General features: G+C 47.3%; 2 protein-coding genes across 29 annotated transcripts in view; one reads left to right on the forward strand and one right to left on the reverse strand.

Annotated features, from left to right (window-relative positions):
- TOMM34 (translocase of outer mitochondrial membrane 34) overlaps nt 1-17,308 on the forward strand; it is a 22,123-nt gene extending 4,815 nt beyond the window's left edge. The window contains exons 1-8 of one of the 4 annotated variants that reach the window (XM_023756246.1): nt 156-289; nt 3,401-3,470; nt 4,902-5,001; nt 6,126-6,278; nt 10,051-10,211; nt 13,240-13,384; nt 16,010-16,205; nt 16,388-17,308. In XM_023756246.1, the coding sequence (XP_023612014.1) occupies nt 6,151-6,278; nt 10,051-10,211; nt 13,240-13,384; nt 16,010-16,205; nt 16,388-16,492 (735 nt within the window). In that variant the 5' untranslated portion in view covers nt 156-289; nt 3,401-3,470; nt 4,902-5,001; nt 6,126-6,150 and the 3' untranslated portion in view covers nt 16,493-17,308. Of the gene's footprint in view, nt 1-31; nt 290-3,400; nt 3,471-4,901; nt 5,002-6,125; nt 6,279-10,050; nt 10,212-13,239; nt 13,385-16,009; nt 16,206-16,387 lie in introns of those variants that run through there. The other 3 variants (XM_014458124.2, XM_006091412.3, XM_023756247.1) reach the window with 3 other exon arrangements.
- Nucleotides 3,402-27,306, reverse strand: part of PABPC1L (poly(A) binding protein cytoplasmic 1 like) — a 37,032-nt gene continuing 13,127 nt past the window's right edge. For 2 of the 25 annotated variants that reach the window (XM_023756245.1, XM_023756244.1), the window contains 3 exons: nt 23,086-23,223; nt 22,466-22,572; nt 21,533-21,629 (listed from right to left, as the gene is read on the reverse strand). In XM_023756245.1, the coding sequence (XP_023612013.1) occupies nt 22,504-22,572; nt 23,086-23,223 (207 nt within the window). In that variant the 3' untranslated portion in view covers nt 21,533-21,629; nt 22,466-22,503. Of the gene's footprint in view, nt 3,681-3,890; nt 3,922-7,699; nt 8,262-14,854; nt 15,050-18,323; nt 18,388-18,882; nt 19,252-19,630; nt 19,715-20,100; nt 20,495-21,532; nt 21,630-22,465; nt 22,573-23,085; nt 23,224-24,141; nt 24,227-24,993; nt 25,206-27,306 lie in introns of those variants that run through there. The other 23 variants (XM_023756239.1, XM_023756232.1, XM_023756230.1 and 20 more) reach the window with 23 other exon arrangements.

A 27,306-nucleotide genomic window follows, 5' to 3' on the forward strand; every position in this document is an offset into this window, starting at 1 on the left:
CACCGGTTCGCGCAGGCCGCGCCTCCGCCCGCTCGGTCCCGCCCCCTCCCGGCCAGGTTACCCGTGGACCCGGCGCTCGCAGCCGGTGCTTCTCCCGGACGCCGTTCCGCGAGGCTCGGCGGCGGGACCGGAGGCGGCCGCCATTTGCCGCGGGACCCCAGGATGGCCCCCAAACTCTCAGACTCTGCGGAGCGGCTGCGCGCCGCCGGCAACCAGAGCTTCCGCAACGGCCAGTTCTCCGAGGCCGCCTCGCTCTACAGCCGCGCGCTGCGGGTGATGCAGGAGCAAGGTACACGCTGGCCCCGCTTCCTCCGCCAGGGCTGCTGCTCGCCCGGCCCCCCGACCCCCGCTACCCAGAGCCCGCTCCGTCCCTGCCGCCCTGGGGCTTCCATTCCCCGAGGCCGACCGCCCACCAGCCCCGGCCCGTTCCCCGCGTGGGCGTCCTGCGAGAAACTTCCTTGGCCCTTCCTTCCGCCTCGGGGGGAAAAAGTCACGTGGTTTTATTACTGGTTCTTTTCCACTTGATGACAGGTCAGAAACATATTTTCATAGTAATAGGTTCTTTTACCACTTTTTGGTTATGGTAAAAACATCAAGTTTACCATCTTAGTTACTTTTAAGAATACTGTGAAGTGTAATATTATTCACATCGTTGTGCAACAGATCGCCAGGACTTTCTCATCTTGCAGCACCGAAACTCAATACCCACTGAACACTAATCCCCCTCCCTCAGCCCTTGGTATACCTTTCCACTTTCTGTATCTATGATTTTAACTACTTCAGATATTTGAAAAAGTGAGATCATACGGTATTTGTCTTTTAGGAGGAGATACTAGTACTCATTTCCCTTAGCATAACGTCCTCAAGGACATTATAATCCATTTGTAGCCTGTGGCAGGATTTCCTTCTTTTTTTGAAGCTACATAATATTCCATTGTAAGGCTATCCCACTTTTTTGTTTGTTTGTTTGAATCTCCAAGATCCTGCTTTGAATTCTTTTGCATATATACCCAGAAGTGAGATTGCTGGATCACATATAGTAGTTTTGTTTTCCATACTTGCTGCACCATTTACATTCCCATCAACAGTGCGTAATGGTTCCAACTCCTCAGCATCCTACCAGCACTTCTTTTCTGTTCTTTGATGATAGTGGCCATCTTGATAGGTATGAGTTGTCTGCTTTTTAAGTGTCCTATTGGCTCCCATCCTGTTATTCAGGCCTCATTCCGACCCCTGCAGATATATAGCTCAACTCTCCTCCTTCACCATTTATTCTTCAATTATATTCTTACTTGTTGAGCACCTGTATGTACTGAGTGTCTAACAAGACAGACAAGGCCCTTTCTCTCAACCATCATACATTCCTGTTTTGGGGGGAGGGGTGGATCGCAAGCTAGTAAATAAGACTTGTCCAATAACAATTAGGGGTATGTAGAAGACAAATATGGTATGTGATAGAGTTGAGAAGGGCGCCCCATTAGAATGGGGGGTCAAGGACAGCTTTGAAGAGGTGACATTTGAGGTGACGTCTGAAGGATGAGAAGAAGCCAGGTGCAAAGTTTTGGGTGCTGAGCATTTCAGGTGGAGGGAACTGTAATTACAGGCATACACCGTCTTATTGTATTTCACAGATGTTGTGATTTTTTACAAGTGGAAGACAAGATCCTCCACCAACAAAAAGATTACTCCTTGCTTTATTGTGGTGGTCTGGAGCTGAACCCACAATATCGCTGAGGTATGCCTGTACAAAGGCACCTAGGCGAAGAAGCATGGTGTGTGTCCCAGGAGCCAAAGCCTACTGAGCTGGTGGAGGGAGAAGTAAGGTGAGGTCAGTTGGACAGGCAGAACCTTATTGTGTAGACATTTTACGCAATAGGTCATGGTAAGGAGTTTGGGTTTTATTCAGAGAGTTTTAAACAGAGGAGTAGCATATTCTTATGAGTTCTCCCAGACTCCAGCTCATGTCAACAGCCCTTTGCCCAAAACCTCTTCTCCCAAGTGTCTTACCGAGGAGCCCTCATTGGAATCCCTTTTCCGTAGCACCGATTTCCCTTTGCCTTTTCTCTTTCTCATTTTGTTGGCTAGCATTGTTGAGTGATTTACTGTGTGGTAGACATTGTAGACATTATCCCTTTCTATCTTTATACTAACCTATGACTAAGACACTTTATATTCTTCCTCGGCACCTCCTATGGAGGTTACAGCCATCTCCTACTCCGCACAGACCCCCTGTGAAACCCAAGACAGTCAAAAAGAGGATCAAGAAGTTAATCCGACACCAGTCAGGCCAGTTATGTCAAAATTAAGCAGAACTGGCAGAAACCCAGAGGCACTAATGGACAATAGAGTGTGCAGAAGGTTCAAGGGCCGGACCTTGATGCCCAGCATTGGTTATGGAAGCAACAAGAAATCAAAGCACGTGCTGCCCAGTGGATTTTGGAATTTCTGGTCCACAATGTCAAGGAGCTTGAAGTGCTGCTGATGTGCAACAAATCTTACTGCTCTGAGATCGCTCACAACGTCTCCTCAAAGAACCGTAAACCCATTGTGGGAAAGCAGCCCAGCTGCCAGTCCCCATGCCAGACTGCTCAGCAAAGAAAATGGATAGACAGATGTGTACACATTGTATTTGTGTTAATAAAACCATACAATTCTGCCATCTGGCAATTAAAAAAAAAGACACTTTATAGATGAGGAGCCCAGAAGAGTGAAATTGCCTGCCCTGGGATTATACAATGAAGACATGTCATAGGCAGGATTTTAATATGGGTCTATCTGATTCCCAAGTCCCAAGTTTTTAATCATTTTGCTAGACTTCTCCCCAAATCCTTTGCAAATTGTAGTCTTTTTTGTTTGAACTTTTGCAGTTTCAAACCACTCTTGCCCCCTTCTTTTGTTCTAGAACACTCCTTTTTAGGCCCACCTACTCCTCTCAGCCTCACTTGAGGTCGCTGAATAATCTGAGATATTGATACTTCTGCCATTTTCTTTCATCCTACCCTACCCTGCCTGGAATAGCATGTGCTTTTGTATGGCTTTATTCTGTGTCCCTAGAAGAGCTGGCATGGTATCTAGATTTAGTAGGGGATCAGAGTCTGGTTCTTACCCATTTCTAGATAATCTATGGGCAAATCCCTTGATTTCTCTAATTAGTTTTTCTGTTTGAAAAGAAAACCAGGGGCCCTAACCGGTTTGGCTCAGTGGATAGAGCGTCAGCCTGCGGACTCAAGAGTCCCAGGTTCGATTCCGTCAAGGGCATGTACCTTGGTTGCGGGCACATCCCCAGTAGGGGGTGTGCAGGAGGCCCCTGATTGATGTTTCTCTCTCATTGATGTTTCTAACTATCCCTCCCTTCATTTCTGTAAAAATATCAATAAAATATATTAAAAAAAAAAAAAAGAAAACCAGGGATCAACCTAACACAGTGAACCCTTGCAGCAAGTGTGTGAAGTGATATCTTCATGTGATAGGTGAGCACATATCAGAGGGAGTGAGTGACTTGTGCAGTATCACAGGCTGGATTGCAGGTTCTGATGCCCTTGCCACCACACCACTGCTGCTTCTGAGCACCCATGTTCTGGGGACTTGAGATGGATTACAGGTCTTGAGTGCTTGTACGTGCTCCTTAAGGGCAAGGATATATTTTACTTATCTCAGTACATTGCTGTCTCATTCAGGGTCTGGAAAAATAAGAAAAAAAGTTATTTGTTATTGTTGGTATTAAGTGGAAGATATGCATCAATATGGTAACATACTTAGAGAAAAAAGCAAGTTGCATAAGGATAGACAATAGAGTGCCACTTAGGAAAAGCTTTGAAAGATATAAAATATCTTAGCTGTGATTACATATGTAATAAAGATAGACAAACATGGATGAGAATGTTACATACCAACTTCAGGATTGTGCTGACATCTGGGGTTCTGGGGACAGAACAAAGGGGAAAGCATGGGGATGAGTGGAGCGTTAGCCATATAAAAAATTTTTAAAGGTTGGAAACATATGCTGGATCTAGTGATGGATACCGAGTATCTGTTATACTGTTTTCTGTATGTTTTACAATTTTTAAAAGAGAACTTGTTTTCAATTATTTTGGGTATATACCTGGGAGTGGAATTACTGGGTCTTCACATAATAGTTTCCTTTTTATTTTTTTTTTTCACTTCGGCCCATGCTAGTTAGTGGGTATGCAGTGGTTGAAAAAATACTTTTAAAACTGAAAATTATTGTGGCCACAATAAAGGACATGAGCTTCTGAGATTCCTGAAGGTGAGGACTGCCCGTAGAGAAATGTCTGATAAATCTCCTCCCCACTGGGGAGCTTGAGTCCTTCCCCGATTAAGTTCTCCCTAGTCCTGCCAGACCCAGGGGATTTTCCCCTAGCAAAGTCCTGTCTGATTTGAGCAGGTAGAATTAGTTTGTCTTTTATCTTTTCCTTTTATTTTTCTTTGTATGATTGACATGTTTTCTTTTTTAGGTAGGGTGGGGGAACCATGGCTTTATTAAATTTATTGAGGTGGCATTGGTCAACATGAACATACAGGTTTCAGGTGTGGGTTTCCATGTTGTAAGATCTGTATGTTTACAGGTCTTTTTTAAGAAAATTAACACACACACACCAGTATAGATTTCTCTGAGGCAGAAGCTAGCTATTTCATGTTCCTTTTTTGCCCGGTACCAAGTTTAGTGCTGGCATGAGTGAATAAGATGCTTGGTGTTCTCGCTGCCAAGTGCTAATGGTGAACTTGCCAGCCTATCAGACCAGCAAGCCTGATCAGGTTACAGTCATCTCTGCTCCCTTTTACCAAAGCCCAGAGAGCTCATTGTGTGAAATGCACTTTGTGTCCCTAGGCATCCATTTCCCAAATTGTTAATCTCATGTTTTCTGTCTCCACCTGGGCAGGTTCTTTGGACTATAAAGAAGAAAGTGTTCTCTACTCCAACCGAGCAGCATGCCACTTGAAGGATGGGAACTGCAGAGATTGCATCAAAGATTGCACTTCGTAAGCAGTCAAAGGAAACTTTGGGGTGCCTGAGGGGCTCAGAAGAGGAAGCGGGGTTTATCTGGCCTGTTTCTTCTTTGACTGATCCCGCCAGTTAATCTGTGATAGATACTAGGAAGTGTCACTGTCCCCAGGTCACTGAGAATATTTGATCTCTGTGGCCCTGTCTTGTATCTTTGAAATCTTGGCTCTGCTGCTCTAAAAGGAGTAGGGTGGGCACTTAGAGGTGGGCCTTTGTGAGATTTGGGATCTGGAGTTGAGGTAGAGTTGTAGACTAGTTAGTGGCTTGCCCAGGTTTATTCTGGGATGGATATATGTGAGAGAGGAAGATAGAGATAGAGAGAGGTTAATAGATAGCTGGGAAAGAAGCAAGAAGAAAGGAGGAAATGGTATTCATCAATGACCAGGTGTAGAGGACATTAAACAATTTTTCATACTTCTTTCTTCTTCAGGCAAGTCTGGTGTTGCCTCTTTCACCATCGCTAAACTAGGATGCATACCTTAATGTGTTCTTAGATCTGATATCCTGTGACATTGCCTTAGATCCATGCCCTGGTGATAGATAGAGAGGTGAGCGTGCTCATGTAGCCTGTGCTAAGTTGATGAGTATCAGGTCCTGTGCTGTTTCCTTCTTGGAGCACTTATGGTTATTCTGTGGGTTAAATTTACCATCCTTCCCAGGCTGGAACTGGGCTGCAGAGAATTGAGGTGGTAAAGTGATTTGCCCGGGATCACATGGTTAATGGTCGAGGTAGAATTCAAACACCACTCCATCTGACTCCAAAGCCTCTGTGGTGTTCCCATCAGGCCACCATTCTTTGGAAACACATAGAAGCATGAAAGGTACAAAGTACTTGTTCTTGATTTTGGGGGGATTGCAACTATGAAAATTGATGCACGTGCATACAACTTGCACAGTATTAGTGGCACTCTGCTCTCTTTCCTTTCTCTACTTCAGTCTAAGTTGAAAAGTCCCTCTTGTAAGGTTTGACATTTTTAGTAGTGTCTCTGTGCCAGAAATGACCCCCTATATTACAGAATACTGTAGCTGAGCCTGCCTGGGCGGGCTGTGGGGGGAGCCCTGGTGACTTAGCGCCAGATGACATCTCTGCCTCCTGCTCTAGAGCACTGGCCTTGGTTCCCTTCAGCATGAAGCCCTTGCTGCGGCGAGCATCGGCCTATGAGGCTCTGGAGAAGTATCCCCTGGCCTACGTGGACTACAAGACTGTACTGCAGATTGATGACAGCGTGATGTCAGCCTTGGAAGGCGTCAACAGGTGAGCCTGGGTCACCTCGGGCATTCCCTCTGGAACTGCCTGCCCTCTGTCATTAGCTTGGAACTATCACTTTGCTCATCTTACAGGATCCCTTTGGGATAGGCTTAGAAATTCCTAATGACCTTATTGGGAAGTGTGGAAGGAGAATTTGCTATCATATTTGGTAGGTGTTAAGGAGTCAGGATTGATGAATTGGATTTTGTTTTGTTTGTTTTTGCCTAGGTGCTTAAATTCATTCACATAGTAGTAATTTGTTGAGCTCTGTTGAAGGTGTTGTGCCAGGTTCCGTAGGAAAAAGAGCTACAAACACCACTTGCTTCAGAGAGCTAACTAGAGTGGGGAAAGTAAGACCCAAGCACAGGCAGCTCAGACACAAGGCTATAGGGATATTGCTTGTGGATATGGTTCAATATATTGTACTACGGCCCCTTCACAAGGCCCCTCAGCCATTGACATTTCATGGATGTCCTCATTGGTGTGACTGATCACATTGCCCTTCTTTGCATGGGCTGCTAGAAACCCAGATACCACACTCATAGAAAACCCTTGTTAGGACTTCATGGTGTATATCTGTGTGTCATTTCTGGCTTGACTTGTTTTCTCTCTACCTTTTCTTGTTTCTATCATTCAACAAATTCTGCCAGACTTTGCACTAGGGCCTGGGCTGATGCCCAAGACATACCTCTTCCTGCCCTGTTAGAGCTCCTGGTCTCATGGAGAAAACCTATCAGTAATAGGCAGGCGCACCACAAGGGATGAGGCAGCACAGGTGCAGTAGGGGCAGAAATGAGGCACCTAGCCAGCCAGGGGGAGGCCAGAGTGGGTTTCCAGAGGAGGTGAGCCGAGGCAGAGATGAGTAGAGCTCTGGGGCCAAAGGCCAGCAAGGAGAAAGGGCAGCCTGTGCAAGAGTGAGTGAGCCCTAGCCGGTTTGGCTCAGTGGATAGAGCATCGGCCTGCGGACAGAAGGGTCCCAGGTTTGATTCCAGTCAAGGGCACATGCCTGGGTTGCGGGCTCCATCCCCAGTAGGGGGTGTGCGTGAGGCAGCCGATCGATGATTCTCTCTCATCATTGATGTTTCTCTCTTTCCCTCTTCTTTCCTCTCTGAAATCAATAAAAATATATATTAAAAAAAAAAAAAAGAGTGAGTGAGTCTGATGTCTTACAGAACCCGTGAGAAGTCCATTTCATATGGAGCTTCATGGATGGGTGATGAGGCCAGATCACAAAGAGCTTGGTGTTCAGGAGCTTGGACTTAACCCCCCGAACACAGTGAGGCATCGTGAAAGGGCCTTAAGCAGGGGAGCAAAATGAGCAGATTTGAGAGAGAAGCTCACTGGCTGTCATGTGGAAGGGTTACATGGAAGAACAGACTGGGAAGGGGGCATGCACTAATGCAGAAGAGATGGTGGAGACAGTGGATAGAGAGCAGTGGGACCATTCAGAGGACATTTAGGGAGTATTTCACCAAGTTTTGGTGGTTGGGGTGGTGAGAAGGGAAAAATAGAAGAGACGCTAGGGGGTTGACAAGTTGAGTTGGAGATGACTGTGGGACATGAGACTAGAGAGGTAAGGAAGGCAGTGGGTGTTTATATGGATTTGGAGCAAAGGAGAAAAATACCACACATACAGGTTTGAGGGTTATCAGTTATCACCTCAAATCAGAGGTGAATTGAGGTTGTCAGGGAAAAGAACACAGCACGTATGTAGGAAGAAGAGGTTGGAGCTTTGAGAAATTCTTGCATTCAGGGACTTACAGAAGAATAGCAGCTGGAGCAGTAGGAGGAAACTTGAAGCATTAAGTGTCACAAGGGAAGGAGTATTTCCAGAGGATGAAGCTGTCACTTGTGTCAGGTGTTGCAGTGAGCTTAAGTAGACGAAGGGTTGAGGAATGAAGTCACTGGTGATTCTGGTAGAAGTGTTTCAAAGGGATCAGATGGCAGTGGGTTCAAGAAGTCTGGCTGTGAGGCGGCAGAGGAGTGTAGCTGCAATGGCAGAGGGTTGTCCAGGGGGGTCGTATTAAGTGAGGAAAGAGTTAAATGCTGGTAGTTGGAGTCAGCAGGAAGAAACATGAAGATACAGAAGAGGGAGATGCTGGCTGAGTGTGGCAGGAAGAAATGGGGTCCAGAGCTTAGGTGGAGGGATTGGCCTTGTCAGCTCTTCTGTTGTGACAAGAGAGACATAGGAAGGTTGGGTACCTGGGCAGGTATGTTTGTATTTGGAGGGGGAGGGTTAGGGAGCAGAGTGGAAGAGATGAGAGGATTAAAATAGCTGCTGAACATAAAAATAGTTTTGGGGGCTTAGAGTCCATGAATTTGCAGTGATATCATTGTATTGTTTTCATCCTAGTATTACGGGAATGTGGTTGTAAAAGCAGAAAAGGCATACAGTTGGCTTTATTCACTCATTGAGCACATACTTACTAAATCTTGATGGGTGCCAGGTAATGATGTGCTAGGTGCTATAGTACAGTTGACAAATTGGACATGGTCACTGAGCAGCATTTTGAGCAAGTTAACTGGCCTAGAAGGTGGGTACGGGGACTGGGAAGTGGAAGAGATTGTTCCAGGAAGAGGACAGCCGTGTGCAGAAGCTTAAACATAAGGATCAAGAGGGAATGTGGCGCCCTAGTTGGTTTGGCTCAGTGGATAGAGCCTTGGCCTGTGGACTGAAGGGTCCCAGGTTCAATTCCCTTCAAGGGCACATGCCCAGGTCGATGCCCAGTAGGGGGCGTACAGGAGACAGCCAATCAATGATTCTCTCTCATCATTGATGTTTCTCTCCCACTCCCTTCCTCTCTAAAATCAATAAAAAAATATTTTTTGTTTTTTTTTAAAGAGGGAATGTGGCAACTGATAAAGAGGGAGAGGTGGGAGGGGACCAGATATCAGGCCCTAGGGCAGCGGTTCTCAACCTGTGGGTCGCGACCCCTTTGGCGGTTGAACGACCCTTTCACAGGGGTCGCCTAAGACCATCCTGCATATCAGATATTTACATTACGATTCATAACAGTAGCAACATTACAGTTATGAAGTAGCAATGAAAATAATTTTATGGTTGGGTCACAACATGAGGAACTGTATTTAAAGGGCCAGAAGGTTGAGAACCACTACCCTAGGGCAGTGGTCAGCAAACTGCAGCTGGCGAGCCACATGCGGCTCTTTGGCCTCTTGAGTGTGGCTCTTCCACAAAATACGTGCGGGCGTGCACGTACAGTGCGATTGAAACTTCATGGCCCATGCGCAGAAGTCGGTATTTTGTGGAAGAGCCACACTCAAGGGGCCAAAGAGCCGCATGTGGCTCACGAGCCACAGTTTGCCGACCACTGCCCTAGGGAAATGAAAAAGACAGAAGGATTTTAAAATTTGAGAATGACATAAGATTTTCATTTTAAAAAATCTCTGAGCATAAATCCAAAATCAGGTGCTTGTATCACTTTATAATCTGTTAAAAATATAAAACATGCTCCTTCCCTAGGGAATGTGTGGTGCTTTTGGGTTAAGGTATGTTTAAGTACCCTTACCAGGCAACAAAAGGTCACCACTTTGGTCTGACCAAACGAGGGCCACACAGGGAGGGAACGTCATGGTGGCTAAACCGAGACGACTTTTGTGGGTGGCACTCATGTTCCTCTCCTGCTGCATGTCAGGATATAAAGAGTTATCGAGGGAAGATGATAACTCTGACTCTCATACACCTCCTTTGGGTTTAGGAGAGGAGGAACATCTCCTAACCCAGCCGGAAACCTCCCTGTAATCCTGCCTTTGTTTCCAGAATGACCAGAGCTCTCATGGACTCACTTGGGCCGGAGTGGCGCCTGAAACTGCCCTCTATCCCTTTGGTGCCTGTTTCAGCTCAGAAGAGGTGGGATTCAGAATATCACAAAGAGACACCTAAAGGCAAATCCAAAGAAACCACAACTGCCAAGAGCAGAGGTAAGCTGTGACTTTCTGCTCAATTTTGCAATTTTCCTGTAGCCACTTTCTTTAGAGTAATCCTATAAAAATTGGCCTTGTTTAAGCTGAGTTATAAAAATAATATTAAAACAAAAAAGTATTAACCACTTAGAGGCTGTCTCAACTCTTCAAGGAGGGTTGTGAGAAAACCTCTCCCATTGCAGGGATTAAGTGATATAAGGCATGTTGAGCTCCTAGCCTGGCACATAGGTATACAGCGTTGGTTCCCTTCTCTCTTCTGGCAGCATTTGGGATCTATCATATTGGATGCTTTGGTTACAAGAACAGAAAACGTGCCATGGTAACAATAACAGATTTTACTGGCTCATATAATTGAAAAATCCAGAGTTCAGGTTCAGGCAAGGTTCGCCCAGCAGCTCACTACATTATCGGGCTCTGATTCCATTTCTCTGTACTTCTCTCAACTTTCTTCTTTGGTCTAGTCAGGTTTGTCTTCGGATGGGCTTCCCTCTTCGCAATAAAATAGCTATGACAGTTCCTGGTCTCACATCCTTATACCACACCTCACCACCCAGAGGGAGAGAAAAACTTTTTTTCTGAGAGAGTTTCTTTCCCCCCAAATCTCTAACTCACATTTTCTCTGTTTATTCCAGCCTGTTTGGTACAGGCCATTCCCTGAACTAGTCACTGTGACTGAGGGCTGAGATTTTGTGGTGAGCTCAGCCCTAAGCCATCTGCCCCACCTCCACAGCTAGAGGGCTCTGCTTCCCCAGGAACCTGAGCACTGTGTGAGTCTCTGGGGAGAAGAAATAAGAGGAGGGAGGTCAAAGGCAGGTAGCCCTGCACGGGAGAGTGTCCACCTCGACTGTAAATGAAGAGGCCTTTCGTCAGGTGGGGCTCACGGGCGCTCTGGTAATGCTCCATGGGAATCATCCCAGCCCAGCAGCTTGGTGTTGAGGAGAAGCAGTGCAGAAGGGGTCAGGCTGGAGCCTTGCGTGGATGGTAGCAGTTGTCCCCTTCCAGGAGGAAACCTATGTGGCCATAGGCAGCATTTGGTCTGTTTTGTGGGAGCCTGTTAACTGTTCCCCACTCTTCCCTAGGATGAAAATGTGGGGTGCCAGTGAACTAGATGGCTTCAGTGCACCTACCATTTGTTTCATTCTTTCAGAGTCACTGAGCCATGTGTGTCCCAGGCCCTGTGCTAAGCAGTGTGACACAGGATGGGCAGCATTGGCCCTCAGAAGCTCTCAGTTTAATGAGAGACTGAGACAGCATTTTAAAATATAAGAGTAAGAACAAGTGCTTAAGAGTCCTTAATATTCGGGGAGTTAAAAATCGGAATTGACGTGTGTTTGGAGGAGGGTCGGGAAAAGGCTCACAGAGGAGGTGGCAGTGGGAGGTGACAGGTTGAGCAAGGCCTTAAAGGGTGAGTTCTTCAGGTGGGAAAGGGAGAAGGGACAGGAATTCTTGGCAGAGACAGTGGAGAGTTAGAGAGGAATGCATGCGGTGTAACTGTGAACAGCGGGAGTAAGTAAGACTATAGCATGTAGTGTGTTGCAGAGCTGGGAGAAAGCTGAAGCTGTGTGTACATTGCAACCTACAGGCTCTACTTTTAGAGAAACTCAAGCACATATGCACAAGGAGACATGTTCAAGAATGTTCACAGCAGAATGTTTGTAATAGCGAAAAACAAAACTGGAAATAACACAGGTCTCCATAAATAGGAAAATGGAAAACCAATTGTATTGCAACAGTGAGAATGGATAAACTACTATAGGTATATGCATCAGCACAGATCAATCTCAAGAATATAATTTTGGCCCTAACAGTTTGGCTCAGTGGATAGAGCGTCGGCCTGCGGACTGAAAGGTCCCAGGTTCGATTCCGGTCAAGGGCATATACCTTGGTTGCGGGCACATCCCCAGTAGGAGGTGTGTAGGACGCAGCTGATCGATATTTCTCTCTCATCGATGTTTCTAACTCTCTATCCCTCTCCCTTCCTCTCTGTAAAAAAAAGTCAATGAAATATATTTTTTTTAAAAAGAATATAATTTTGAAAAGGGGAAAAAGAAAACAAGGTTATAGAAGAATACATACAATTATTTGTTCCTTTACATAAATTCAAAAACAAACAACAAATAGTTTATAAATACTATTGTATATAGTAAACTACCAAAAACTAAAAAAGGGAAGGACGCACAGAAGTGGGGATAATGGTTTCCTCCAGGGGTGGATTGACTTAAGGAAGGGCCCATAGGGCTTCAAAGGTCCCCATAAATGCTGTTTCTTAATTAAGGTGAGGGTATTGGTTTTACTCCCAAAACGTTACCCTTGTCATATATATTATTTTATAAAGATAGTTTTTAAAAATTAAAAAAGCAGGTGATATAGTAGTTGGGGCTGGAACAGTTAATTCAGGCCTGGAGGCCAGGCTGAGCAGCATGGGTTTCACTTTCTCCTATTTCTCCTTGAAAGCTGGGGCAGATGTTAGGTGAGGCTCAGACCAAAACAATGAGGAATAGCACTCCTCTTCCTCTTTCTGAAAGCCTGGGAGCTACACCCTTTCTTTACCAGATGCTTGTTTAAATTTTTAATTATTCTCCTGCTTTAAGTTCATAGGGGGTTCTGCACTTTCTCGTGTAGTCTCAGATTTCCTCCTGACAGTAGTCCTGTGTAGAGTAGGTGTTGCCCCCATTGTATTGCTGAGGAAATTTAGATCCGACAGAGATGGTAGGTCACACAAGATCTTCCAGCTGCCAAGTGGCAGTGCCAAGGCTTAAACCCAAGGTGCTTTTTATCATGTTATCATGTGCATGTATAAGTATGTTTATATCAGGAGTCCTCAACCTTTTCTGAATGAAAAACTGTTTAATTTCCCAGAAGCCATTGATGGGGGGAATCACTCTCAGGAAGGACGCTTTACAACAGCATAGGAAACCTCTGGGAGGGTTGTGGACGACTTAGAAGAGACGATGCCGAAGAGACCTCACTGATCTCAGTCTGGCACCTGCTCCATGGTTTTTTCCTCTTCTGAATTTGTACCTAGTGCCTTCTGGGGATGTGGAGAGAGCCAGAGTTCTGAAGGAAGAAGGCAATGAGCTTGTAAAGAAGGGAAACCATAAGAAAGCTATTGAGAAGTACAGTGAAAGCCTCTCGTATAGTAACCTGGAGTCCACCACGTACAGCAACAGGTACCTTCCCCGCAGCTGCTGGCCTGGGGGATTTCAGGACATTGGCTATTCCGTTCCATAATCTTCTCTTGGACTGTGGGGGGGCTCTTCCCTAGCATTTAGTCAGTATGTCACAGCTCAGAAGATGCATTCACACTCACACTCACCATGAGGCAGGCACTGTCAGTGGCATTCACTCTCTTGAAAGGATAGAAACTGAGCGATGCCAAAGGGGAACCTGGGCTTTGTTAACCTCCCTCCCCAGGATTTTCATTTACGATGTCTTGCTACACAGACACAACCTCAACGCTAGTCTTGTAGCCTTTCCACCTTCCCTGCTCCCACCTCATGGCTTCTCCAAAGCCCTCCTATTAGAAACTTTGGCCCTGAGAGCACAAGGCAGAACCCAGGATATGGAGTAATTATCTCCTGGCCTGGGAGTGAGAGACAGGTCCAGGCTAACCTGAGGGGTGAGACTCCCGGTGCTGAAGAAGACCCTGCAACTGTACCACATGTTACTCTTCAGTTCAAAGATCTTGGATCTACTATAGGCTCACCCTTCCTTATCCAAATCTGTGTTTCAGATTTAGTAAGGTAATGTGGTCCATATACTGAATCACGTACCATTTAGGGTCAGGGGCAGCTTGTGAAGTTAATTGTTAGCATTTCTGCAGTGAAACATAAGGAAATTCCACATTCACATGTGGTGGTATAAAGAAAGACTAGACTTACCCTAACCGGTTTGGCTCAGTGGATAGAGCATCGGCCTGAGGACCAAAGTGTCCCGGGTTCAATTCCAGTCAAGGGCATGTACCTTGGCTGCAGGCTCCTCCCCGGCCCAGGCCCTGGTCGGGGCTTGTGCAGGAATCAACTAATAGATGTGTTTCTCTGTCTTTCCCTCTTTCTTCCACTCTCTCTAAAAGATCAATGGAAAAAATATCCTCGGGTGAGGATTAACAAAAAAAGAAAGACTAGCCTCATGTAGGTTCAGGTCAGGGTTTACTGCCTAATGAATTGAAAAGAGAACTTTCAAACTGAAAGCTTAAATTTTGGACCTGTGGTTTTTCTGGCTGATTGGAACAGGGGTGTCTCAGTCCACCAGGCTAACTTGAAAAAGAGGGCTGCAGCATCTCCTAACTCCTCTTTCTCTGGCCTTGCTCACCTCATGTTGCTGGAGACCTCTAGCAACCCATTTTCATGCACATGTGTCTGTGTCACAGTTTTAATTACTGTTGCTTTGTAATATCTTGTAGGCTGGTCTTTTCCTCATCCTTCTCAATCCGAGCAGCCCTGGCTATTTTCCCAGATTTGTTCTTCTAGCTAAACCATAGGATCATTTTGACAAATTCCCAAGAGTATCTTGTGTTTTTGTTTGGGATTACATTTAATCTATCGACTTAACTTAGAGGACTGATAACTATACAAAATTGAATTTTCCATCCATTGTGACTGAAATTATACCACATCCTGGACATCATTTCAATACCCCACCTCATGCATATGCCCTGTGTGCATCACCTTGAGTTCTCTTTGGCTCACTTCAGTTCTCTTGGCACAGTTGATACCTAAGTGGATATCGCCACTCAGGTACCTGGCCCCTACCGCTGGCCAACCCCTGCATGGACCTCCAGAGACTCATTTTCTCCTCACAACAATTCTTCAGCTTAGGTCGTGGTCCCATTTTATCTGAGAAAACAGGTTTGGAAAGATGCATTAACAAACACAAAGTTAAACAACTCATACGTGGTAGAGTTGTGACTGAAGCCAGGTCTTTGTAACTCCAAAGCTTGGGTTCCTTTTCACTCACTCATGTTAACTTCAAGACTGCTTTGTAATGGGGGGAAAAAATTAGGTATACCCAACTAAGTGACTACTTTGTACCCATTCAAAACGATGAGGTGGAATGGATGGACTTCCATACTGAGCTCCAAGACATCCGTTTTCAGTGACTGTCTTTGGAGAAAAGGACTAGAATTGAGTGAGAAAGATAAACACACTTTCCCCCATAGGTGCAGAGTGGCTTGGATGGATGCACATGACTTTTTCCCAACATTTTATTTTGAACATTTTCAAAATATCAGTTGATAGATTTTTCATTGAACACCCATATTCCTGTCATCTAAATTAACATTTTGTTATATTTGCTTTATCACTATTTAGCCATCTACTAATCCATGTTATTTTTGATGCATTTCAAAGTTGCAGACACCTTTCTATCTCGCCCCTAACACATCAGCATACGTATCATTAATTAAAACCCAGTATTTTTGTTTTAAGGCAGGTAACTTTTTAGTCTGTCAGGGGGAAGGTTTCGGGAACCCTTTTCTTTGCTTAAAAGAGCACAGTATGGGAATGTGAGGTAGACAAAATGCTAGAGCTCAGTGAAGCCAGGGTCTGGAGGCCGGAGAACCCAGGCTGAGTCCCAGGTCTGCCCCTCAGTAATGGTAGAACCTTGAGCAAGGCGCTTCACCGCTGAGCCAGCGTTTTCACCTGTGGAAAGGGGCTGGGTTGGTGTGAGGATTGAAGAACATGTAAAGCAAGCAGCACAGAGGAGGTGTTCAGTGAATCAAGGTCACTCCTCAAACTACCTCTGGTCTGGGTGGCCCCTAGAGGTGACTGACACCTTGAAACCGTCTTCCCTGTCAGAGCGCTCTGCTATTTGGCCCTGAAGCAGTACAAGGAAGCGGTGAAGGACTGCACAGAAGCCCTCAAGCTGGATGGGAAGAACGTGAAGGCATTTTACAGACGGGCTCAAGCCTATAAGGCACTCAAGGTAAGAAGTCCTCATCAGCTAAGCTACGGGCACCCGTGCCTGTGGTGGAACTTCCCGATTGTGGTCGAGGTGAGTTGGTATCTGCTACATCCCTTCTTATCCGGGGGCCCAGGCAGCTCCTGTCAGACCTGTGTGCTGGGGTTTGAAAAGCCTCTCTGTCTGAGCAGCTGTCTTATCCCCCCTCCCCCGCCCCCTTGATCTCACCTCAGTCATGGCGCCATCCCCACACCCTTCCTTCTCTCTTTTATTAGGACTATAAATCCAGCTTTGCAGACATCAACAGTCTCCTGAAAATTGAGCCTAAGAATGTCCCTGCACAGAAGTTGCAGCAGGAAGTTAACCAGAAGTTAAACTAAAATCCCAAAAGGGCAGCAGGAAAACCTCCACTGGATGACTTCCTCTGTGTCCGCTTCTGGGACCCAGCATGCCCCCAAATGAGCTCTGAAGCACCCTCCCTCTGCCCTACAAAGCAGTAGTAGCCTCCGACCCCTTAAGAGGCTTTGTTCAAATTAAGCTCAGTGTAGCAAAAACCAGACATTGTTTTGCTGGAAAGGTCCCCTGCTGTGCCGAACCCCTGTTCTCCATCCCCTGCCTGGACAGCTAGCGGATCACACAAACAGGTCCTCATCAGCAAACCACTGGGCCTGGCCCTGCCCCGAGCATGCTCCAGACTGAGGGCTGCCCTATGAGCGTCACCAGACCCACCTCACTGTGGCTCATGAGCAAACTCAGCTGGGGGTGTGGAAGGGGGGCCACAGGACTAGAAACACCTAAAGCAGCCTGTTGAGCTGGTTCTCCAGGGCTGCCAGCCTGCCCTGTCCTTGACATAGTCCTCTGTGTTCTGAGTTCCAGCCCTTTTTGGCCAGGCCCCACTTTGGTAGGGATGCAGAACCCTGACCCTTGGGTGGCTGTCTGGGGCTCTGTGCTTCTGCTTGCATGGAGGTGCCTAAGTTGTGTCAGGAGCCCAGAGGTGGCCACCCCTCCTAAAGGTGGATGGGAAGAAAGGCCTCCTTGAAGTCAGTGTCCTTCTGTTCTAGGGACTTTTGACCCCAACGGTGGCCCTCCAGGCTTCTTATTTCTTTGTTATACGAAGTTAATTTGAACTGAACTGACTCGGTTTTGTTGAACTGTACGTTTAAACGATTACATTAAACATTTTTCTTCTACAAAAATGTGTTGTACTTTCATTTATGCTTTTTCAGCTTTGTGCTGAAAATTTTGCAATAACAATAATAAAAGCTACCACTTTTCGATTAGCATTCAGCTAATCATTGAACAAATCATTCACTGAAATGTCTGCTTGGACCAGGCCCATATTGCTAGGGAAACCATGAATGAGTAGACACGGTCCCTGGTCTCAGAGGGCTGACAGTCTAGTGCAGCGGTTCTCAACCTGTGGTCACGACCCCTTTGGCGGTCGAACGACCCTTTCACAGGGGTCGCCTAAGACCATCCTGCATATCAGATATTTACATTACGATTCATAACAGTAGCAACATTACAGTTATGAAGTAGCAACGAAAATAATTTTATGGTTGGGTCACAACATGAGGAACTGTATTTAAAGGGCCAGGAGGTTGAGAACCACTAGTCTAGTGGGACAGTGAGAAATTAATCAGATGATCCCAGGAACAAGTGTAAAACTACAGCCAACTTACACATTTTAGAGAAGTCATTTCCCTGCCTGAAGGGAGATGGGACCTCAGGGAAAGGGATCCCTGGGGAAGTAAGTTTGAATTGAGTTCTAAGGTGGGAGTTTAGCTGGTGAAGAGGGGAGGGTAACGGTCCTCATTGGGAGCACAGAGACCAGACGGTGCCACTCCGGTTCACAAAGCACGGCCTGGATAGGAGGGTGGAGAGTGCTCCAGCAGCCAGCCAGAACTAGGCTGCCTCCCTTTCCTGGCCTGTGTCTTACTTAGTTCAATTGCCTTCCTCTTAATGGAGTAGCAGTTTGATGATTCCATAAAACAGAGCAGACAGAGGGTTTTCCTCATCCCTTCGCCCGTCACTCAGTGCTGAGCAGTGTTAGGACGCTGCTCCCAACCTCTGCAGGAGGCGTCTGCTGAGCAACCGGGCCTTCGAGCTGAAGCGGGTTTTAGAGTCCACCAATGCCATGACCAGGGGACCATTTCAAAGTGGGGAGCTGTACCCTCTTACTGCCCCCTCTTAAGCAGGCATGCCTCTTACCTGATTTGAGGCAGGTTTAGTGGTGACATCCAGTCATGACTGACTGACTTTCTCTTCTTGAGGTCTAGAAGGCAAGTATCTGGATTTACTAATGAAAACATAGAAGCTGAGACCATTACAACCTCAAGAAGCTTTTCCCGCCCTACAGGGGAGGAAAATGGTGACCAGAGGAGGAAAATGGTGACCAGAAGGTAGCCTAAGGCATTTCCACAAGGGTTCTCTATGTTACACAATCCCTTGGTCCAGAGCCTAGAAGCAGTTGCTGCTTTCAGGGTGTTTCCCTGCACTGCAGGTATTCAAGCCAGGCATCCAGGTGTGGGCACCTGTAGCTTTAACTTCTCAGTGCTGCGTGATGACAACCAATTATCCATCCACTGCACATTGGTGGGTGGTAGCTGCTGCCCCATGCCCAGCAGTTCCGTGCAGCTGTCCACACCCTCTGTGTACTTCCGCACTCGTCCCGGTTTCTGTTCCTTGCAACCAAAGCCCCAGCCCAATCAAGCCTCCCCTTTGCTCTGCCCCACCTCCCTCACCCAAGAAGGCCTCCTGGGAGACAAACCAGTTTGCAGCACTTTTAATGCACAAAGCAATGGCAATGGGGCGGGGAGGGGGAGTAGTGGATTGGGGAAGGTGTAGCAGGGTATTTTGGGGATAAATGGTGATGGACAGAGACTTGGGGTGGTGAACAGATGATGTGCTGTAGAATTGTGCCCCTGAAACCTCTATAACTTTGTTAACCAGTGTCACCCCAATAAATTAAAAAAAAAAAAAGGTAATGGGCTGGCGGGGTGACCAGCCTTCGTTCCACATACAGAGCTCAGGTACAGATACAGCCCAACTAGGAAATAAGTTATGGTTCACAGGGCCTTAGAGCCAAGAGCAGGAACGCTGTTCTCTTGTCAGCCAAGGGAGTGAGGATTCCATTTTTCTGAGGACGAAAAGGTAAAATTAAATGTTTCTCAAGTATGGCAGACACCTGGTCTTCGACTAAGAACGGGGGCTATACCAAGCCAGGCCTTCAGGCAGGCAGAATGGAGCCAGGCAGTGCCAGGGGAAGCCAGGCCTATTATGAGTAAGGCGAGGCGGGGCAGCTAGCTCGAGAACACCTCCTCCCCTTTGATAGTCCACACCCATTCCAGTCACACGGCTTGTCCTCTCCTTTGATCCTCACAGCTTCCCCCTGAGACAGCAGTGTCACAATGTGGTTCTCAGGGACTTTGTGAAAGCCAGCCGGTCCCTGCCCAGTTCCCTAGTGCTTCTGGGCTCAGCTACGTCTGTCACCATTCCTCGCAACCCCACCCACCCACCTGGTTTCAGTTACATTCACTTTCATCTGCTCTTCCTCCACGGTCTGGTGAGCCTGTATGAAGCACTGCCAAAGCCTCCTCCACCTGTGGACAGTGGGAGGGACTTGGTGCAGCTGCCCTAGCAGGGTCCCAGGAGAGCCCTGACCTCCCCAGGTCCCTCCCTCCCCAGCATCTCTGCAGAGCCCTCATCTGACTGCTGCTTGCCAGCTCCCAGGACAGAAACCCACAGTCACCTTCTCAAGACAGATGTACACTGCTGGACAGCTGGGGAAATCGTGACCCAGAACACAGCTCCTTGTGCCAAAACCTTGCCTATGGAGCTGCAGAGAATCATCTATGATTCTAACCCACTCAGATTCCGCAGGTGTTAGCAAGAGGATAAACCTCATCTGTCCAAGCAGCAGCCTGCTGGCTCATCTAGCAGACACCTTAGCTCTCCTCCTGCCCTCAGGGCTCTCTGCCACCCAGGCCCCAGCCCACCTTGGCATTGAGGGACTCTGGAGACTCCAGCATGAACAGCAGTTCTGAGTTGTCGATCTCCAGCAGCATGCCTGTGATCTTGCCCGCCAGCTGGGTGTGGACATTGTAGATAAGGGGGTAGAGACGCTCACCTGAATGGAACAGCCTCTGATGGCTTATGAACACACACCTGGCTGATATCCCAGCATCCCAGGGGCGGTATTGTGGAATGGAGCAGTGAGGCATCTGGGTGGCTGTCCCCGAACTGCTCCTTCCAGACAGTCCTCTTACTTAACCTGGTGAGCAGCAGCCTCTTTCCCAAATGAAGTGGGCATAGCAAACCCACTTTGGAGGTCAGTCTGTAGCATCATATTCGATGCTAGATATAAAGTAGTTGCATGGGGTCTGATACAAAGGTGGTTGCACTTTAAAGACTACTCTTGTTCATTTTGCAGGAAATAGTTCCAAGTATACACACTAAGATTCTAGACAGGATATGATAATGTTGAACCTGACTTTTTTTTTGGGGGGGGGGGGGCAAATACACCAGATAAATTCACCTTCCACCATCAGGTACTTCTAGTGACAGGGCCTAGTGGTGGTGGTCAGCCCATTTTGGCAATATGTGGAGGGTCTAGCCAGGCTGGGGTGCTGGGGTGCCTTGAGTGCGAATGGGAGAGATCTTCCCATGATGAAAGCGAAGATGTCTACAAGGAACAGCTAACAGAGCCTTCTGCCTCCATTAAGTCCCCTGAGACTTTTTCTTGGAGGTATAGGTAATAAAGTGGCAAAATGCCAAGCGAGCTGAGGAAACAATGGGGTGGTGGCAGTGGGGGCCTACAGAGAAGGGTTAGGAGATCTTGGTGGACTTGAAGAAAAGAACCTGCCAACCACTAGCAAGCTTGTTCATTCATTCAACAGTTAGTGGCACCCTTGAGGAGGGCCTGTCACAGACACGGGATGAATTGCACAGGAAGTCAGGATCCAGTGGGGAAGACAGGGTCCAGTGGTCCATTTTCCCAATGCACATTTATTTACCACCTCCTGTAATGGGCGCCACTGGGCAAGCTGATGAAATCTGGCAACAACTTCTTCCCAGTCAGGGGAGGCGTGAGGAACTGCAACACCCACCTTAGGGGCCATGTCCTAGCAGAAACCCAAATCTGACCCCTGATCTCCCCACATCTGGGGTCTCTCCTAGCCTAAGTCAAAGTCAAGTACAGCAAAGCTGAAGAAACCCCAGGAACATCGCACTTGACCAGTATTTTAAGATGAGAGAACGGGGCCTGGATTACAGACCCAACTCGGGCAAGGTCACCCAGCAGGTTGGTCAGCGACAAAGCTAGATGCTGTCCTCATGTCTGACCTCCACTCGGTGTTCCCCACCAGGCTAGCCAGATCCCAGCCCCCCTCCTCTGCTCCAGAGCAGGGGAACCAGCCACTCACCTATCATCTGCTTTTGCTTGTGCAGTGGTGCTGCGGCCAGCATGGACACGGTCAGGGGTTCCTGTCCGGGGATGCACACCGCAGGCTCCTGGACCTGCACATGGTGCCGGGGACACATCCCTTAACCACCACGGACGGTCAAGGCCTCAAAATATTTAACCCTGTCAGGTGAGCACAGGCCTCCAGGAAGGCTCTGGAAGAGGGGAGCAGGGGCAAGGCATGGACAATTGGGTGGGACAGAGTCCCCAACAAGGGCATGGTGGACTGGACGACAACGTTACACTCTGACGCAGATGTTTTCCACTGCGCTAGGAACCTCTACAGGCCCCTGGTCCATGTTGCCAAACGAAGCCACACCTTACTAATCACTTTGTGCCAAACAAAAGAACTTTGGATCCAGTAGCTTTTATGGCCGTATTTCCACCATACTTCTGACCTTTCACATCTTGACCACATTAAAAGCATTTGCTCTTTAAAGACTACTCTTGTTCCCTTTGCAAGAAACAGTTCAAAGCATACACAGTGAAATTCTAGATAGGAGAAGAAAATGCTGAGTTTGAGACTTTTGGGGGGGGGGGGTACAGGGAGATAAATATACAGCCTTTAAACTTATAATGACAGGAGATATTTTCAGTTCTGTTTTGATTAATCACATCCTTGCTGCTCAACACATAAGTACTAGGGAAATCCAAATTAATTTTGGTAATAACCCAGGCAAAGCAAATCATAACTAATAAAATGTGGTCCTGGCCCTTTCCCTCCTGTTAATAAGGGTAACCACTTTTTGATTGTACATTGTTAATAAACGAAACTTTATAAGCCAAGAAAAGGTCCAGAGAGGTTCAATGTCTTAGCCAAGGTTCTAGCCAGCCCGCCCCCCCACCCCCCGCCCCGGAGCCCAGATTCAGAGGGCAGCTGGGTCAGCCTTACCTCATGGGTGTTGGGCGTCTCCAAGGAATATCTCTGTGTCAGGAGAGGCCCACTTGGCATAGAGCATCCTGCCTCACCAAGGCCAGAGGTCTGGGTACCAATGTTGGCTGTAAGAAATAAGCAGGGACGTTAGGGCCTGGCAGCAACCTGCAGCGATAAGGCCTAAAGACGAGCATTCATGTAGAACCCCAGCACACAGACGCACAAACATCTGCCACAGGTGCTTGCCTATAGTCAAAATCTGTGCCCTTGTTCATAGCTGTTGCTGTGAACCTACTAAGTTCAGATCCGGTGCTAAGCCCCTGCACTTAGGATCTCATTCACTCACACAACAAAAGGGGAAAACTGTCTTCATCCCCATTTTAAAGATGAGGCAACCGATAATAGTAGTTAGCAAGGCCACAGAGTACGTGAACCCCAGGAACTGGGCCTGCACGACTCTGGAGTCCACACTCACTACTGTGCTATACAGCCTCAAAGTCAGCCCTGCTCTCCGAGGGTGAAGGGCAAGGTCACCGTGGAGGCTGGTTCCAACCCCCACTAGTGCCAACCCAGCACCAAGCTCCTGCCCCAGCCCCAGCCCCCCGCACACCCACTCCTCTGGCCCTGCCTACACTCACCCACTGTTTGGGTGTAGGACATCTGGGGTGGCTCCTGGGTAGAGGCCTTCTTGACACTGCTGATGTGGGTCGGGGAGTGCTGAGACGTGGCTGGTGACCAGGCCACTGAGGCAGCTGGAGAGTAGGTGGCTTGTGGTACTGAGAACATGGAAAGAGAAAGGTTGGCAGGAAGGGGGATTATTCATCAGAGAAGCACACCACCCCCTGACGGTGCCAGGGTGAGGAAGGGGAACCAGAACATTCACAGCAGAAAGATGAGTGAATTCGCCTGGTCAGGCAGACCCCAAACTCCAGGGAGGGGGTGTGGCAATTTCCTATTACAACTCAATTCCTGTCTCCCCAGAGCCCTCAGAGGCACAGGCGTCATGATCACACCCCTTCAGCCCCCTAGGCCAGCGGTTCTCAACCTGTGGGTCGCGACCCCTTTGGGGGTCGAACGACCCTTTCACAGGGGTCGCCTAAGACCATCGGAAAACACATATATAATTACATATTGTTTTTGTGATTAATCACTATGCTTTAATTATGTTCAATTTGTAACAATGAAAATACATCCTGCATATCAGATATTAAAATTAGTTATGAAGTAGCAACGAAAATAATTTTATGGTTGGGGGTCACCACAACATGAGGAACTGTATTAAAGGTTCGCGGCACTAGGAAGGTTGAGAACCACTACCCTAGGCAGTTTCAAATCAGGTGACCTTTACTCTTAGAGAAGGGCCATTCATCAGCAACACCGCCAAAGGAGTTTCATTTTCTCAGCTCCGCAAGAATTTTCAGCCACAAACCAGACTGTAGATAATGCGAACTGACGGAAGAGAATGCAAGCCTTTTACAGGCTCAGCACTGTGCTTGGTGCGCGTACACATATCTCATTCAGGCCCACATTCAGAAGAGGAAACTGAGGCTCAGAGAGGAAGTTACTCACCCCGATGAACACTTTAGGAAGTGACAGAGGCAGGCTTGACCCCCAAACTCGTGTTCTTTAACCACTATGTTACACACTACCCCATGGGTCCCACACTCATGGTTGGGAGGGGCTGGATCACTCACTCAAGGGTCTAGGTGGCTGGGCCGTCCACCTGGGGGCAGGCTGGACAGGTGGACCAGAGCCATAGCACGCAGCCTGGGCTGGAGGCTGTGTGGGAGAAGAAGACCCAGGTGAGGGGGCTGCAGCAGGGGAAGTGAGAAACTGCATCCCCCCAAGGATGTCACCGGAGGAACTCCACTGTCCCCCCAGGGGGCTGGTTAGCAAAGACCCACAAAGCTGGGATGAAGGCCTGCTTCCCATTTTGGGACGGCCATTATCCCTCAACTCTTTGGGGCAAGATCTCAGGTTCAATCCTCACTCCTCTTATCAGAGCCACTAGCCCAACGACCTGGATAAAATGGTGACATGTCCTGCGGAAACTTGTGCCGGCTTCAGCCGTTGCTAACAGGAGCAGGAATGTCCCCATTCTAGGAGCCTCTAGTGGCTAAAACCTTCTACTTCCTCTGGGTCACAGGAGCTCCTTTCCCAAACCAGGCCCCTCAGAGATGGTAGCAGGCACGCTGCAAAACGGCCACTTAAGTTGGGGGAGGGCTACCCACTCTGTTTGGGAAGTCAGAAGGGCATAGTAGGGAAAAACAATGCATGTGTAAAGAAACCTATGCTTCCTTTGTTTACTGCAGTAGTCCCCAAACTTAAATTTGACCAAAGAATCTTTTTAGCATAACATTCACAAATCTCTCTCCCACATGGAAGCTGTTTGACAGCGGCACTCTTAGACAAGGGTTTTCATCAGCCCTTTTAGAAATGGGGTGAAAACAACCTGCTGTTTCAGGCAGAAGCAGGCTGGGAACTATGTTTGCCTTGAAGCTTTCTTCCTGCCCCACCTGGCTGTCAGGTTGCAGGCAGGCCCTCACCTGGGGCACGGTGGGCAGGAAGTAGCTCACGGGCTGCTGGAAAGAGCCCAAGAGGGGGCCACCCAGGGCCCACACGTTGGAGAGGCGCTGCTGCATGAACTGGTTGGTCAAGATAGCCTTCCGCTCATCTTTGCGCTGAGCCAGCGCCACGTACAGCGGCTTGGTACCCAGGATGCACCCGTTCATCTCTGTCACGGCCTTGGTTGCCTCTTCTGGAGAGGAAAAACACACAAAGCCAAACCCTTTGCTGTGGCCACCCTCTGTCATCACCTAAAAGCAAGACAAGACAAGGGCTGCTGGGGGAGGGGAAGGAAGACTCCTAGGGCCGGTTCCCCTCCTCCCCTGGGGCCCAGCCTGGCCTGAGCAGGGCCAGCAGAAACTTACTATCGGGGTGTCCTATCACCCCCCCATTCACTGAGGCCCACCACATGCCAGATACTTGACACTCCTCACTTCACTATGACTCCCACTTTATAGGTGAGGAAAGCGGGGCTCAAGAGTGACAGATCCGAGACCAGTCTACTTGCTGACTGACAGCTACTCATAGTGCACAGACCATTCACAGAATTAGGGAGAAGAGCTGCATTTCAGAATATATTCCTCTCTCAATTTTCTTTCTGAAAGTTTTTCTTAGGCGGTGGTGGGAAGCTGGCTTAATTAAATGTATATACCGTCCTCAGAGGGGCTATCATGAAGTGAGATGATAGTCTAGGGCAGTGGTGGGCAAACTGCGGCCCCTTGAGTGTGGCTCTTCCACAAAATACCACGTGCAGGCGTGCACGTACAGTGCGATTGAAACTTCGTGGCCACACTGAAGGGGCCAAAGAGCCGCATGTGGCTCGTGAGCCGCGGTTTGCCGACCACGGGTCTAGGGTTAGCTAAGAATCTAAGACTAGGGCTGGTTCTTCAGCCAGGGCCACCATCTTAAACATTTCCATTGAGGTCACTATGATGAAAACAATCTGCATTTCGACCACTCCTTGGGTTTTCCTTCTTTCTTTCTTTTTTAAATATATTTTTATTGATTTCAGAGAGGAAGGGAGAAGGAGAAAGAGAGATAGAAACATCAATGATGAGAGAGAATCATTGATCAGCTGCCTCCTGCACACTCCCTACTGGGGATTGAACCCGCAACCCAGGCATGTGCCCTTGACCGGAATCAAACCCGGGACCTTCCAGTCTGCAGGCCGATGTTCTATCCACTGAGCAAAATTGGCTAGGGCTGGGTTTTCCTAACTACTCATACAACTTCATTTGTGAATTATGGACATCAAAAGGGTGCTCTTAACAGCTATATTTCCTAGAGACTTCAATAAAGAGAATTGTAAGGAACATGAAAATAATTTGAATTTCTACTTCTGGTGCTTTAACCTGTTAATTATCTTTTTAGTAGAAATAAAAGCCCTTTTTACCATTAAAAAAAAGAGAGAGTGACTTGTCCAGGGTCACCCAGCCAGTGGGTCACACATTCAGCCAATGTACCATCCGGTAAACCCCCATTGCCTCCACAAGGCCCTGAGCCAAGTTCTTTCAACATCTGGGGAAGAGGTTCTTAACCTTTTAACTAAAATAACTTTCTATTTTGAAATATATTTATATTTATAGAAAAGTCTCAAAAATAGTACAGAGTTGCTGTAATTCTTTCACTGAGCTTGCCTCCCCAGGTTAACATGGTACATTCGTCAAAACTACCATAGTAACATTGGTACAATACTATCAACTACATTAGCTACAATGCTATTAACTGGACATTTCATTTGGATTTCACTAGTTTTACTGCTAATATTCTTTTCCTCTTCCAGGATCCAATCCACATTACATTTAGGGTTCTTAATCTTTTTTAGGGTCAAGACACTGGCCCTGCTCACCTACTCCATGAGCAACAGAATTGAGATAATTTTTTGAATCTGCTCTATTAGAGCCCATTCTCTACATCAGTGATTTTCCAACTGTACTTTGCTACCTGCCTTGACCTGAGAGTTCACAGATCCACAGGGAGGTCAATGGATGGGATTCAGGGGGTCTGTAAACTCGAATGGGGAAAAAATGGCATCTGTATTTTCATATTAGCCTTTCCTTCTATTTTGAATGTAAGAATAAAAAATGTGACTTTGGGGGGAAGAGAAAATATTTTCATATTCATTATTGCTGATCTCAAATATCTTTTATGCTAATTACTACTCCACTAGATCTTATAGTTTGATAGATTAATAAAGAAGCACATACTGCTGTCACCTTAGTATTTTGATAATTATTTCAATACAACTGTTTTTGTAACCCTATGAATTTTCCTTTATGCATTTAAAATTACTC

This window comes from Myotis lucifugus, unplaced genomic scaffold (genome assembly GCF_000147115.1).
Source record: "Myotis lucifugus unplaced genomic scaffold, Myoluc2.0 scaffold_90, whole genome shotgun sequence".
NCBI classification, from domain to species: Eukaryota; Metazoa; Chordata; class Mammalia; order Chiroptera; family Vespertilionidae; genus Myotis; species Myotis lucifugus.